Source organism: Enhydra lutris, unplaced genomic scaffold, assembly GCF_002288905.1.
Source record: "Enhydra lutris kenyoni isolate GAN:26980312 unplaced genomic scaffold, ASM228890v2 scaffoldscaffold12, whole genome shotgun sequence".
Classification (NCBI taxonomy): domain Eukaryota; kingdom Metazoa; phylum Chordata; class Mammalia; order Carnivora; family Mustelidae; genus Enhydra; species Enhydra lutris.
The window spans coordinates 61,274,391-61,291,014 of record NW_019154096.1 but is presented as its reverse complement, the minus strand read 5'-3'; the positions used below and the strand labels follow the sequence as shown (position 1 = coordinate 61,291,014).

Genomic DNA, 16,624 nt, shown 5'->3' with positions numbered 1-16,624 from the left:
ATTAAATTTATTCCTAGGTATTTTATTCTTTTGGATGTCACTGTAAACGGAATTGTTCTCATAAATTTGTTTTCAGACTGGTATATAGAAACACAATTGTTTTTTGTGTGTCAACCCTGAACCCTCCAACTCTTCTAAATTTGGTTATGAGCTCTAATAGGTTTTTTGGTATATGTGGATTCCTAAGAATTTTCTATACATCTGACTATAATATCCGTGGATAAAAATGGATTTATTACTTGCTTTCCAATCTTGATGCTTTTTATTTCTTTCTCTTGCCTAACTGCTGTGGCTAGAACCTCCAGAACAATGTTGAGTAGAAGCTGTAAGAGCAGACATACTTGTTTTATTCCTGATCTTAGGGGAGAGCATTTAGTCTTTCACCACAGTATGATATTAGTTGTGGGTTTTCATAAATGCCCTTTACCAGGCTTAGGAAGTTACTGTAAGGTATTTTCAAATTGAGATTTATTATAAGGTATTTTCATACTGAGATTTATATCTTAGTAATAAACCAAGGCTAAGAGTTTTTGACTAAACTTCCCAAAATTACTGAACCCAACCAATCCCAACTGTGGACTTTTGATTCAGCTACAGTCATATATTTCAAACTTACAATAAAAGTTTAGTTTCCCTAACCCCATAACCTCTCTTTAATGCAAGTAAATATCCTTAGGTACTATTAGTTGAGGTAAGAGTTTCAGTGAAAGTTCTGCCAAACCAATCCTATAATTTCTCTTCCTCCTAACAAATGTAAATTTTTTCTAAAATGTACTCACTATATATAAAAGTGCATGCTCTTTTTAAGAAATGTTATACAAACACCCAAAATATGCAGCTAAAACCAGTTACTGTATGCTCCTCCTTCCAAGGAATCCTAAATAATCAGGTAATATACTAAGAAACCACTGCCTAACCCATGGTTACAAAGATTTAGTATTCTGTTTTGTTCTAGGATAAGGTAGATCAAAGCAATCACTCTGTCAAAATATTCATGTCAAAGGGGGATTGGATATGTAGATAGTCTAAGGAAGAAATATCGTATTCTTTATCATGTTCAAACCACTGGGATAAATGTAACTAATACATCAAAAATTCTAATACAGGGGCACCTGGGTGGCTCAGTGGTTTAAAGCCTCTGCCTTCGGCTCAGGTCATGATCTCAGGGTCCTGGGATCGAGTCCCGCATCAGGCTCTCTGCTCAGCAGGGTGCCTGCTTCCCTCTCTCTCTCTCTCTGCCTGCCTCTCCGTCTACTTGTGATCTCTGTCAAATAAATAAATAAAATATTAAAAAAAAAATTCTAATACAAAAAAGTTGAAATTATTTATGATATTTTAGTCTCCGAGTATATATAAATCTTTGCCCTGTAAAAATACTTGCCATTTTCAACTCATAGAATGAGAAAGAAATAAAGACCTCACAAGTGGAGCATGAACTCCATCAGGTAAACTATTCCTCTTTACAAAATTATGTGTATGTGCCTTAGCGCACTATATAATATCCTAATGAACTGAAAGAATCAATTAGTTTTTGATTCTCTTCTGATAAGCAAGATGAAGTCCGTTATGGTAAAAACCTTTTAAGATGTTCCCAATTATCGGGACGCCTGGGTGGCTCAGTGGGTTAAAGCCTCTGCCTTCAGCTCAGGTCATGATCCCAGGGTCCTGAGATCAAGTCCCGCATCAGGCTCTCTACTCTGCCAGGAGCCTGCTTCCACCTCTCTCTCTCTCTGCCTGCCTCTCTGCCTACTTGTGATCTCTTTCTGTCAAATAAATAAATAAATAAATAAATCTTAAAAAAAAAAAAAAAAGATGTTCCCAATTATCAAGTTTTTTTCATATAATTTATGTTTTAAGAATTCATTCAGTTTTGGGGCACCTGGGTGGCTCAGTTGGTTAAGCACCTTCCTTCGGCCCACGGTCCTGGGATCGGCCTCACATTGGGCTCCCTGCTTGGCAGAGAGTCTGCTTCTCCTTCTACCCCTTCCCCATCCATGATCTCTCTCTCTCTCTCTCTTTCTCACGATCTCTGTTCTCACTCACTCTCTTAAATAAGTAAATAAAATCTTTTAAAAAATTCATTAAGTTTTCCATATACATCCTATGAAATTATTTTACTATAATAATATGCCTGTTGAACTCTCATGTATTTTTGTTGTTGTCATTTTTCATTAAGCCAGTAGAATTCAAGTACATATACTACTGATTATGGATATACTCAATAGCACATATAATCATTTTTTCATTCAATAAATACTTATTGAATGACTGCTCTGTGTGAAGGGTAAATAAAACAAAGTCCCTGCCTTCCTGAAACTTACATTCTATCAAAGAAATCCAGTAACCGAAACACAAATAATTCAGACACAGATAAATGTTAAGGGGACAGAAAAGGCAATAGGACAAAGAGTGACTGGGGAACAATTACTGTCCTCTAAGGAGATGACCTGACAACTAAACAATGATGAAGAGCTAGTAGAGCAAGGGTTTTCCAAGCAAAAGGAAGAAGTGCAAAAGCCTTAGGATGAAAATTAACATGATGTGTTTCAGGAAAAGAAACCATGCAGTGTCAGCTTGATCACAGGAGACAAGGGATAGAGTTGTAGGACTTCGTAGGTCATAGATTTTACCTAATTGTAACAGGAAGCTGTGGAGGACTGTAAGTAGAAAAGACATGATCTGATACGTCCTTTTCTTTTCCTTTTTTTTTTTTTTAAGATTTTATTTATTTATTTGACAGACAGAGATCACAAGTAGACAGAGAGGCAGGCGGGGGGGGGGGGAAGCAGGCTCCCTGCTGAGCAGAGAGCCCGATCTGGGGCTTGATCCCAGGACCTGGGATCATGACCTGAGCCGAAGGCAGAGGCTTTAACCCACTGAGCCACCCAGGCGCCCCTGATATGTCATTTAAGAGGATCACTCTTGCTGCTATGTGAAGAATGAAATGGAAGGAAAACTGAATGGTAGTAGTTAACTGAAAATAATATTCTTTCTTTATGGTGTTTCTTAGTCTTCTCTCTTCCTTGCTGTTCCCAAGTCCATCACCTGAGTGCTGGTTCCTGTATCCTATGACTATATGAACTACTTCAAAAGCACCCAACACTAGTCTCCTTGCTTCTAAACCTAGACTATACTTTTTTTTCTTTATAAATGCTTTGATCATACTATCTCTTTGCTTCAAAAGCCTCAAAAACTCACTGCTCTCAACAAAAGAAAATCCAAATTCTATAACATTCAATAACATTGTACAATGTAATTCCAAAACACTTTTCTGGCCTCATTTCCCACTGTTAATCTGATAGACTCTACTCTTGCACTAATATCTGTCCACTCTGTCCTGAACACAGCTTATGATGTCACCTTCCATGGCTCTAATCACACTGACCCCTTCCCTTATTTTTTCAATAGATTCAAATTCTATCTCTTCTTCATGTCTCAGCATACATTCATTCTCCTTCACAGTTCGGAGCAGTGGCTTTTTCTCTATGACCACAGTGTTTTATATCATAACCCAGTATGTACAAGTTTCAAAATTCTCCATTTAACTTTTCCTCAAGCAATGTACTTTGGTATTTCGTAGTCTTTTCAATTTCCTTTTTCAAAATGACTCACTAAAATGATTGCATAGACTACTAGTGGGTTTCAACCTTCAACTTGAAGAACACTTTTTTAAAAATTATTTTATTTCATTTCATTTTATTTTTTGAGTGTTCCAAGATTCATTGGGAAAATACTTTTAATACACCTTTCTAGACATTTGCTGGTAACTAAACTAGATCCTAGTACTAAAAGACGAAATCCATAATTACCAAACTATAATGACCTTAACCTCAAGGATAGGATAAAGTCAGTATCTCATACATCGCTTTATCTACCACAATGCCAAACACGGTATTTATTAATCATTACTGAAGATAAAGATTGATACTACATATAGCTATCATATTTATGATTAGATGGAACCATGGTTAGGGTTGCTTTTGTGTTCCCATCATCTTGCTTCAAATTGTAGTTATGATGGTCAAAATGGCTAGTTTTCAATAACACTTTGGCCTATACTGTCACCTTCCTATCTTATAGGATTACATAATAGTCTTGCATAGTGCGGGAATACAGTAAGTATTGCATAAATGTCATTTTCATCTTTCCCTCAGAAATATGAGAGAGTCTCTATATGGAGGACACCATTACCATTCATTGGAACTGCTTCTTTATTATCCCAAATACTCGGGCACTTCTGCTCTGCCAGTATCCTCATTTGGCCCGTCTAGCTTTGCCAAAATTGCAATAAGGGTGAGCCTTTTGTTTCAAAGGCATGACAGCTATTAGGGTTGAATGGCCTACTGAAGTGCCGTCAGCACTAAGGTTCTTGACCATTAAAGTCTGTTGAAGCCCTGTTAAAGTTGTTGACTCTTTCAAAAACATCACCCGTAATTTCAATTAAGAAAATGAAAAAGCAATGAAGTGATCTAAAATCTGTACCGAATGGCTTTTTTTCCCTCTGGTAAGGACTCAACTGATAAGCCAATGGATAATGTGAAATTCTTAAACCTTAAATCTCAAAGACTCATTAATTTCCCCCATGAAATGATAAATACAGATTCCTGAGGAATGCAGAACATCAAAGGTACTCTGCTTCTCTTTTACTTCCACCTCCAGAGCCGGTTACAAGCCGTTATGGGTCTCAGGGCACAAGGGGAGGATACAAGTAACAAATAAATGCTCTGAACTATCTAGAGTAGACTCGGCGTAACCATCCAGTCTTTAGGCAGAAATATGGCCCTAGGACTTATCCAAGAAAACCTGAATTCCTTGATCAGTCCCGAAACTACCCTAGGCTTCCTACTGGCCTATCTGCGTACTGGGGTAATTTTAAGCCAAACTACACTTGGCTTGCCAGATTCCGAATCTCCACCATGAGGCTTTCTTTCCTCTGAGACACGGGAGTATGGACCTCAACATTGGCCGGCTACTCTCTCCTCGAGGCCAGAACCAGAGCTTTGACAATCATAGGGCTTTGGGATAGCCTTAATTTGGAATTCTTCTGTTAATCACTAACAATTTAAAATCATCTACATTAATTCTCATTGCTTTACTGCAATAAAAAACACTAACTCAGAGCAGCTTTATATGCAAGATATTAAACCAAGTTAAAAAAAAAGTAACTCCTAACATAAATATATCATAGGTAAAGTGGCAAAATCTCAAAAATAGGAATTACTTCAGGAATATTTTCTCAGAATTAAGATAAAATCAAATTAACCTTTTTTTTTTAAAGATTTTATTTATTTATTTGACAGACAGAGATCACAAGCAAGCAGAGAGGCAGGCAGAGAGCAAGGAGGAAGCAGGCTCCCTGCTGAGCAGAGAGCCCGATGCGGGGCTCGATCCCAGGACCCTGGGATCATGACCTGAGCCGAAGGCAGAGGCTTTAACCCACTGAGCCACCCAGGCGCCCCTCAAACTACCCTTTTGATAGTGAATTACTTTCCTCATGTAAATTCGCACTCAAAAGCAAATGAAAGGCAAACCTAGGTTAACTTTTTTCTTTAATATATCAAATAAAAATGTTGCCTTGGTCCGGGGCGGGGGAGGAGAACCATTAAATAGAACAGGTGGGGGCTTAAAAATGTAATAACAAATACAGATGTAAATTTAAAAAGTATTCCTGTGCTGCCTTCTTGCTATTTGGCTAAAACACCTCCTTCGCTTTAAATCATCCTGTGTTTACCAATATTTATATTTTTTGCTAGATCACAGCCCCTAACTTTTTAGAAGTAGAGTGCAGGTTATTAAATTGGATTCTTCCTTTGGCACTCACCTTCTGACACATTCCACTAAAGTTGATATTTATTTATATTGATAACTACCGCTTTTAAAAACAAATGCATCTGGGAAAGATTAATTCTATATTACCTTTCAATTAAGCCTCAAGGAAAAGAGGAAGGGAGAAAGAAAAGGAGGGAGAAAGAAGAAAACAGAAGAGGATGAGAGAATCATGTCTTAAGGGAGGTAGGGTAGGAAATCAGCCAGAGAGTCTTAGACCTGGGGCACCTGGGTGGCTTAGTTGGTTAAGCGTCTGCCTTTGGGCTCAGGTCCTGATCTCAAGGTCCTGATCCCAGGGTCCTGGGATCGAGCCCCACATGGGGCTCCCTGATCAGTGGGGAGTCTGCTTCTCCCTCTGCCTCTGCACACTCCTTCTGTCTCTGTCTCTCTCAAGTAAATAAATAAATAGAATCTTTAAAAAAAGAAGAGAGAGAGAGAGTCTTTGACCTAAGTAAATAAAATGGGAAAAAATGCCTTCACTGGAGACATTGGAGTTCATATAATATCCAGCAAAAGCTGGAAACATGTTAAACCTGTGCCACAGACAGATGCTATATTAAACAACTTTAGGATATATCAAAGTAATAATATGGGTGATAAAGTTATCAAGAAGTCAGAATTGATACATGGAATGCATTAAATAAAATTTACTCAAAGACTTAAAAAGCTCCATTCTAAACAGTTTACTGAAGAGTCTCTTCAGTGTTAAAGGTTTTTGCCAGCTTTCCAAATGAGGGTCTCCCAAGGACTACATTCGGGTGGGTGAAATAATTATGAAAGCCACGTGTTTATCAGTATTTAAAACATGTGGCCCAATATATACTCTATGCTCTAATTTAAAATACAATATAAGGTTTTAATTTTAGAATCCTCAGAGCTGTCACTTCTTAGTGTCTTTGCCATGTTTAAACTAGCCAGCTACTTCCTTTAACACACCAGAAATACAAGGCAGAGAAGAGATTCTTTAAAATGAAAGGTTGGGGGGCGCCTGGGTGGCTCAGTCGTTAAGTGTCCGCCTTTGGCTCAGGTCATCAAGCCCCGTGTTGGGCTCCCTGCTCAGTGGGGAGTCTGCTTCTCCCACTCCCACTCCGCTTGTTTGTGTTCTCTCTGTCAAATAAATAAAAATCTTTAACATAAATAAATAAATAAAATGTAAAGTTTGCCAAACTTCTTTGCCACAAAGCAGTTTTTTACGAGACCACTTAACTTTGCTCCAGTTTTAATACTGGCTTCACTCAATATCATGCTTCTATCAACTTTAAGTGCATCAAATGCTAGGTACTGAGGTTACAAAACTGTACAAAGCAGAATCTCTCGGGATGCCTGGGTGGCTCAGTCAATTAAGCATCTGCCTTAGGCTCAGGTCATGTTCCCAGGATCCTGGGATCGAGTCCCAAATCATCAAGTTCCTTGCTCAGTGGGGAGCCTGCTTCCCCCTCTGGCAGCTCCCCCTGCTTGTGCTCTCTCTTCTCTCTGACAAATAAAATCTTAAAAAAAAAAAAAGAATCTCTCCCTTTGAGGCAGTCGTAGTCATTCAGCAGAAAGAGACATATGAACAGATAATTGCAATACTACCTGAGTAAGTTTTACAACAAGAGAGATGAACACAGCATTGTTCAAACACAGTAGTAAAAGCCACTAAGTCAGCCTGGAGGACTATGGAGAGCCTGTTAAGGAGGATTTGACATTTAAATTCATCTGCAGTGAGGTAGTTAGGTTAGTCAATCTGTAAAGTCCCTTCTATTAAAAAAAAAAAAAAAAAAGAAGAAGAAAAAAAAAGGTAGGACAAAAAAATTGAAGGTCATGGAAATCTTGTTTGTCAAAAACGGCTGATGCAGATTATTTCAGTTCGTTGTTTATTAATCTAATCTCTGTATCAAAACCAGAATATTTTACTCATACAATCCTCATCTTCTCTCCCAAACTTGTCCTCTTCCTATATTCCCTTTCTTGGTAAATAGTAATACTATCTAAAACTTAACCTTCCATGGTCAACTAACCACCAATTTCTACTGATTCTACTCCCCAGAGTCTCTGTATTCTACTTCTATCTCCAATAGTTACCATCATCCCTTACATTCGAAGCTTCCAATAGCTTCCAAAAGAGTTTTCTTGCCTCTGAGATTTCTTCTCCCAATCAACCAAGTGTTCACATTATGGCCAAAATGATTTTCCAAAGCACAAATCTGATCACATAACAACCCATCTTAAAAATCACTAAACTGGGGGCGCCTGGGTGGCTCAGTGGGTTAAGCCTCTGCCTTCCGCTCAGGTCATGATCTCAGGGTCGTGGGATCGAGCCCCGCATCGGGCTCTCTGCTCAGCAGGGAGCCTGCGTCCCCCTCTCTCTGCCTGCCTCTCTGCCTACTTGTATTCTCTGTCAAATAAATAAATAAAATCTTAAAAAAAAAAAAATCACTGAACTGCTTCCCATTGTTCTCAGAAGCAGCCCAAACTCTTCAGCATAGTTGCCAATATCTGGCTTGGCTTACATCCAGCTACCATCTTCAATACAGTCCTCATACTGAGTCTCTTGGAGTTTTCTCAATATACAGTACTCACTCACCATCCTCTGTAGAGCCTTCCAAAACTGCCTCAAAAGAAAATTAGATGACTCTCCAAAGCAATCTTTCAGGACCTTCTGCTTCTCCATTAACATACTCACCACACTATACAGTATTTTAATTACCTGTCTGTCTCCCCCAGGAAGCTGTAAGCTCCTCAAGGACAAAAACTACATCACACATTCTTTTATTTCTTATCTAAAGCAGTATGCCTGCCTGGCACTGACATATACTTCATGCTCGATAAAGATTTGTTGAATGGATGAATAAATGAACAAATGAATGAAGAAACTGCAAAGAAAGAGAAATCCAATGACCGACAATTTGTCATAATATTTAATAGCTACACTACAAAAACCTTTATTCTGTCTACCTATAGCATGACCATATTTAAATCATGAGCCTATCACAGTTAACCTGTTTTCAGAAACATAAAGAAAGGCGGCTACACCATAAACTCAAAATTCAAATGTTTTTTATGATGTCCTCCAGTTTAGACAGTATAAACTTACTATTTAAGTCTTTTTTTAATACATATATAGCAGAATCATGACATCCTATACATTTAAAAAATAAAAATATAACTACATACATACTATTACATTATTTTCACAGGTAAAACATTGAGTTTGTTTTTTAACATAAATGAAAGCTGCACTCATCACTGACTCACCGATTCTTTTCCAGCTCATTGTGTGTAGACCTAAAAGGAAAACAAAAAAGACCATTTAGCCACTTGTTGCTAAGGCTATGGAAAGGGGGATTCGTTACTGCTATACCACACCCAGCAAATTTCTTTAACAATGTAATATATAGTCAGACTTCTGTAATCTCACTCATCAGGAAGAAACAGTCTACATTCAATAGAACTATTTATTCGGATATGGTGTCTTCAGCTAACAACTAACTCTTCTGACACTGGTGTTTCACTCTTATTTTCATAAAATTAATACTAGCACATGTTCTCTTGCCTACTTCTAATATCCTACATTTTGTTTATCTGTAGATTTTTAAATCAAACATTATCCCATTTTTTTAAAAAAAGAAAAATGTACTTCTATGTCCTCTTCTACCTCTATTTAGTAACTCCTAAACAGAGGGAGAAAAAAGTTTTGGCTAGCACAGAAGCTGACAGGTTTGCCTTACTGCTAAGTGATACAAATTCAAGCTTTCCTGCCATTTGTGTAAAACATAAAGTTATACAATGAAGAAAATAATATAAATCAAAGAAAATATATCAACAAAATCAAGAAACACACTTTTAAAAGACTGGGAGGATACACCTCAAAATGCTAATAATGGTTATTTTCTTTTTGGGACTATTTTTCGTTTTGCTTATCAGTATTTGTTATAATAATACTCATCATCTACTGAACAAGTATAGTGTCTGCTAAACAGTGTGTTAAGCAGTTAACATACAGTATTTCATTTTACCCCCAAACAACTCTTGTCTTCTAAGTAAGAATACTTATATTCTTCCTTACATAAGATCTCTGAGCCTCTGAGAACCTCTGAGAGGTCGAGACATGCTCTTGTCCCCAGAGTAGAAGTAGGAGCTTTGATTTAAGCCCAGGTCTTTCTTACTCCAAAACCCAAATTCTTTTTTTTTTTTTTTTTAATTTTTATTTATTTATTTGAGAGAAAGAGAAAGCATGAGCAGTGGGAGGGGCAGAGGGATAGAGAGAGTGATAAGTAGATTTCGCACTGAGCAGGGAGCCCAATGTGGGGCTTAATCCCAGGACTCTAGGATCATGACCTGAGCCAAAGGCAGACACTTAACTGAGTGAGCCACCCAAATGCCCCAAAACCCAAATTCTTTTTTTTAAATGAACATATAATGTATTATTTGCTTCAGGGGTACGGGTCTGTGAATCATCAATCTCAAAATCCAAATTCTTAACTACATGGTGAAGAGAGGTTAGAACACAGAGGCTAAGGCCAGACTGCTGGGGTCAAATAGTGTGTGGCCTAAAGTGCCTTCATTTCTCTGGGCTCAGTTTCCTCATCTGTAAAATAGGAAAAGTGACAGTATGTGTCCTCACATCATTGTTATGAGGAATAAACAACTTTATACTGAAGAGCAAAATATAACAAAGTCTAAAGTTAGCTATTATTAGAATTATGTTACGAGTTCTCTTAAATGAACATGTACTACTTTTACAATAATTTAGCATTAATAATAGTAATTTTATATGAGAGAATTTAAGTTCCTGTCACCAGAACTAAAACTTTAATCATTTAATATATCCTGGTTAATGTCAAATGTTTTCAGAATATCACATTACTGATTACTTTAATCTGATTTATTATTCCAGTGGATATTTAAAAATTACATTTCTAAACTTTAACAATAGGAGTGTTTTTGTCAGTCTTATAATTTGTAGAAATTTTACCCACTGTTATAGTTCAAAAGCCAAAAGGCATCTTTGAGTTACTGTATCCTGTCCACTTTTTGCTTTCTTAATGGTATCATAAGGTCCAAGTGACAGAGGATGAAAAAGACTAATGTTCAATTTCAAGAGATTATCTTAATAAAAGAATTTCTCCCTTAAGAGGTTAAAAAAAAAGAAAAGAAAAGAATTTTTTTTTTTTTTTTATTTGACAGATCATGAGTAGGCAGAGAGGCAGGCAGAGAGAGAGAGGAGGAGGAGGCAGGCTCCCTGCTGAGCAGAGAGCCCGATGCGGGACTCGATACCAGGACCCTGAGATCATGACCTGAGCTGAAGGCAGAGGCTTTAACCACTGAGCCACCCAGGCGCCCAAAAGAAAAGAAATTTTTAAGATGCTTCAAGAGTTCAGCCAAATGAACATCAAGGATATGCATAATTCAGATGAAAGAAATCATAAAAACACAGAACTTCTAGTTTAACAGACCCAAGAGCTCAAAACCTAATAAATAAATTACAACCAAATCTCTATCACTACATAATTATTTATAAAAACTTCTTTTTTAAGATTTTATTTATTTATTTGACACAGAGAGAGAGAGAGAGATCAGAAGTACAGAGATAGAGGGGGAAGCAGGCTCCCTGCTGAGCAAAGAGCCCAATGCGGGGCTCTATCCCAGGACCCTGAGATCATGACCCGACCGGAAGGCAGAGGCTTAACCCACTGAGCCACCCAGGCACCCTTATTTATAAAAATGTTTAAGTTCTTTTTTGTCAAAGTAAACCAGTAAATCAGAAGAGGAAAAGGACATATCTTAAACAGATTTAAAATAAAGAATATTGTTCAAAATTTGAATGGGTATTCAATAATGAAATTCCCCAACCCCTCATAGTAAGTTTTGCTTTAATTGCCTTTATCTGAAGAAAACTTAGAACAAGTGAAACAAACAATGGAATACTAAAGTAAGTAATAAACGGAAACAATCTATTTAGAGAGAGGTAGACTATTTACCATAAACTTTTTCTAAACAGTTTGGAAATCCCACACATAGCCATAAATACAAAAGAATATATACATCCAAAGACAACCAAGTGTTGAATTCCAATATTGTATTAAGCCTATTATCAAAGCTAGCACCAAAAGAACATAATCTGACCCACTGCTGTGAACAAAATTAAAACAGCAGGTTCTACCCACCTCTCTCAGACTTTTATTTATCTTCTTTCTAAAAAAATATAAAATAGCCAAGAATATGAACTTTTCCACCAAACCAAGAATTACATGTCATATTTAGTTATACCACGAGTAACATTTAACATTTTCAAATACCAAGAAACAAAAATGATCATGTATGTACTAATCCTTACCATACTGTCATGATCTTCCAATTTTAAAAAAAAAAAATGCATCAGTAGTACTTCTATTTTGATGGCTTTTGTACCTGTAATCTCAAGTCAACAAATACTTTGCTTCTTTAAGCCTGTCTTAGGCTACAGGGAATCAAAGATAGTCTCTAGTCAATAAATTTAAGACATGTATAAGAATAATTATAATTCAAGGCAAAATAAACATATGAAGAAAAGTACAAAGTATTGTGGGAGTTTAAAGTAGGCAGAATTCACTTCCAAATGTGGCTTTCAGGGTAAATCTTAGAAAAAGGTAGCATTTGGTATGAATCTTAAATGATGACTATTTGCTACCAGTAGAGGCTGGACCTGGTAGGGAGAGGACATGCCAAGTGGAAAGGAGCGTAAGTAAAGAAGCACAGCTGGCCCACTACTACAAGGTCAACTAATTTTCAATAAAGTGGGAAAGAATACCCAATGGAAAGAAGACCGTACAACAAATGGTGCTGGGAAAACTGGACAGCTACACACAAAAGAATGAAACTGGATCATTTTCTTACACCATGCACAATAATAAATACGAAATGTATGAAAGAACTAAATATGAGACAGGAAACCATCAAAATCCTACAAGAGAACACAGGCAGTAACCTCTCTGACATCAGCCATAACAACTTCTTATGTCTCCTGAGGCAAGGGAAACAAAAGCAAAAATAAAATACTGGGACTTCATCAAGATAAAAAGCTCTGTATAGCAAAGGAAACAATCAACAAAACTAAAAGTTAACCTTTGGAATGGGAGAAGATATTTGGAAGTGACATATCTGATAAAGGGTTAGTATCCAAAATACATAAAGAACTTCTAAAACAATCTAGTTTTTAAAAAAATGGGCAGAAGACATGAACATTCTTCCAAAGAAGACGAACAGATGGCCAGCAGACACATGAAAAGATGCTCAAACATCATTCATCATCAGGGAAATGCAAATCAAAAACTACAATGAGATATCACCTCACACCAGTCAGAAAGGCTAAAATTAACAGCACATGAAACAACAGATCTTGGCAAAGATACAGAGAAAGGGGAACCCTCTTACATTGCTGGTGGGAATGCAAACCAGTGCAGCCACTCTGGAAAACAGTATGGAGGTTCTTCAAAAAGTTAAAAATAGATTACCCAAAGGATACAAAAATACTGATTCCAAGGGGCACATGAACCCCGATGTTTATAGCAGCATTATCCACAACAGCCAAACTATGGAAAGAGCCCAAATGTTCATCAACTGATGAATGAATAAAGAAGTCGTGATATATGTATACAATGGAATGTTACTCAGCAATAAAAAAAGACTGAAATAGTTCCATTTGCAATGATGTGAATGGGCCTAGAGAGATTATACTAAAAGAAATAAGTTAGAGAAAAGTAAATACCATATAATTTCACTCTTAGATTTGGAATTTAAGAAACAGAACAGATGAACATGGTGGGGAAAGAGAGAGTGAGGCAAACCATGAAACAGACTCTTAACTACAGAAAACAAACTGAGGGTTGCTGGAGGGGAGGTGGTAGGGTGATGGGTTAAATCAGTGATGGATATTAAGGAGGGTACTTGTGGGAGCACCCGGGTGGCTCAGTAGGTTAAGCCTCTGCCTTTGGCTCAGGTCATGATCTCAGGACATCGGGCTCTCTGCTCAGCAGGGAGCCTGCTTCCCTCTCTCTCTCTGCCTACTTGTGATCTCTCTCTCTCTGTCAAATAAATAAATAAAATCTTAAAAAAAAAAAAAAGGAGGGTACTTGTGATAAGCACTTGGTGTTCTCTGTAAGTGATGAAGTGATGAATCATTAAATCCTATACCTGAAACCTGTATGTTAACCTGTATGTTAACTAACTGAAATTTAAATAAAAACTTGGAAAAAAAATAAAATAAAATAAACAAGCAGGGCTATGAAGTCCAAAGCAAAACCAGAGAACAACAATGTATAGGTCATGGAGATCTGTGGTGTTAGAGGAAAAAAGTCTTAACTCTATCACTCACATTAGCTGTATGACTTGAAACAAATTACTTAACCTCTCTGATTAACAGTTTCCTCATTTGTAAAACGAATAATAACATGTGGCTTGGCTGGATTACTGTGAGAATGAGAGGAAAATATGTAAAAGCATCTAACACATAATAAACATTCAGTAAATGTTTTAGTAATTGCAACTACACTTATTATTTTTAACAAAACTAAAAATATACTATCTAAAACAATTAAGTATACTACATGAGGCAATAAATTGATAGATTCTCAACAACACTTGAAATTAGCCTGGAAATAAACAAACAACCATAATGATGAAAAAAGAAACTGAAAGAAAAAAGAAGTATTTCAGTCATTTAGTCAGCTGTGAAAACAGTACAAGGTTAGGGTCTGAGAAAGAGAGAGATGACTAATTACATGTACATGAAGAAAATGATGATCCAAACAGTGCTGACAACAAAGGAGTATCACATACTAGTACACTCAGAAACAAACTTTTTGCTTCTCTGAGCCTATTATGTCCAACCAAATCCTTCCAATAACATACCATTGCAATATTCAATTATGGTTAAGTTCTCTGTAAGGTTGAGATGTTCTAATAATCCATTGGGTTAGCCCACTTTTCTTCTCCAAATAAAATGCACATCTGAAAGCAAACACAAATGAATTGTATGCCTTTCAGACACCCTTACTCTGAATTCTTAACAACTTCCAGGGACGGAGAAAAGACATTTCTATCATTTTATCAGTGAATCGCAGGTAATCTTTTTCACAAATAATATCCCTTTAAGAGAGACACGCTAATGAATTCACTATTTGGGAGTCATTATCTCAACCAGATCTGTGACTTTTCACGGACTACAACACAGCTCTAATATATAAACTTTTAATTCTGTAGGGTGTAGTTTGGTGGCAGTCAATGCAATGAAGCAAAGAACTGAAACGGAACAAAACAGTACAGTTTGGCTCAAGAGTAGTGCCACTGTGGAAGAAAACTAAAAGCCCCCATTCCCAGAATTAATATTCTCTTCCGGCAAAAGAAAAGACCTCTCTTTGTTGAGTTAATGAGCAAACCCCAAATTTGTTAACATTTCTGTTTCACTTGCATTGTGAAATGAATGTTGCCCTCCACATGATGAAAATAACACATTCTCTGAAGCTAAACACGTATCTTCTAATTGTATCCTAAAGTTTATACCTCCTCGACATATACTCAAAAGGCAAGAAAAACAGAAAACCTCAGCCACATCAGAGGAGAGGTGGGGTCTCTGAATTATATACCTGAAGGGGGCTGATGAGAATAGAGAATTTTTTGCTGCTGGTGGTATAATACAGTGTTCAATAAAGTTTGAAAAACACTGTAATAGAAGATAGATCATGCTAATTGTCAATAAAGTAATTCTTTTTTAAATTAAATTTTATTGAAGTATAATTAATATACAGTGTTAAATTAGTTTCAATACAATGTAATGATTCAACAATTCTACACATTGCTCAGTGCTCACCCGGTAAGTGTAGTGACCGAACAATATTATTACAATTTTACTGACTACATCCTCTATGTCATACTCTTCACCTTCAAGATGTATTTTTTAAAGATTTTATTTATGTATTTGAGAGAGAGAGAGAGAGAGAGAGCGCACATGCATGCACACATTCGGGGGTAGGTGCAGAGGGAGGAGCAGACTCCCTGCTGAGCAGGGAGCCCAACAGAAGGCTTGATCCCAGGACCCCGAGATCATGACCAGAGCCAAGCACAGACACTTAACCAACTGAGCCACCCAGGTGCTCCTCACCTTCATGACTCATTAAAGTAATTATTTCAAAAAGATAACTTTGTATATTTATTTCTATCAAAGGTACACATTTCTAAAAACCATTAAAAACAGTAAACCTTGAACATTGCAGGCTTTTAGGAAACCTGCCTTATAAGAAATGTATTGCTTTTTCCTTAAGAACGACAAAATCATAACCACCCCAATAACTAAGGCCACAAAAAATCAAGTGTCTAAAAAAGATACATAAGAATAACTACAATCAATAAAATTTCTCTCAAAACTTACATAACAAAACTGAATATATATAATCATTATGACTCAGCATCTCCACTCGTTGGCATATACCAAACTAATATATTTTCATCGATGGACATACAAAAGAATACTCATTCTTTTCATACTAGCCAAAAACTGGCAACAAATATCCATCAATAATGGAGTAAATAAACAAACAGTGAAGTACTCGTACAATGTGAAACCACAGAGCACTGAAAATGGACAACTATTGTGAAACATGGGTGAATCTTCCTAACTTTAACATAATGTTGAATGAAAAAAGGCATATACACAGAAATATAAATAGCATAATTCCATTCATACAAAGTGCAAAACTGGCAAAATTAATTTACAGTATCAAAAGCTAGAAAAGTTGGTTACTTCAGGGGAGGGATAACAGTGACTGGAAAGAGTCAAAGG

The 16,624-nt window shown here is 36.7% G+C and overlaps 1 protein-coding gene across 2 annotated transcripts in view; it reads right to left on the bottom strand.

Annotated features, from left to right (window-relative positions):
• Positions 1 to 16,624, bottom strand: part of LOC111144825 (MAX interactor 1, dimerization protein) — a 79,964-nt gene that overhangs the window by 27,175 nt on the left and 36,165 nt on the right. For both annotated transcript variants that reach the window (XM_022499330.1, XM_022499331.1), the window contains exon 3: positions 9,064 to 9,093. In XM_022499330.1, coding sequence (XP_022355038.1) covers positions 9,064 to 9,093 — 30 coding nt within the window. The remainder of the gene's footprint in view (positions 1 to 9,063; positions 9,094 to 16,624) is intronic.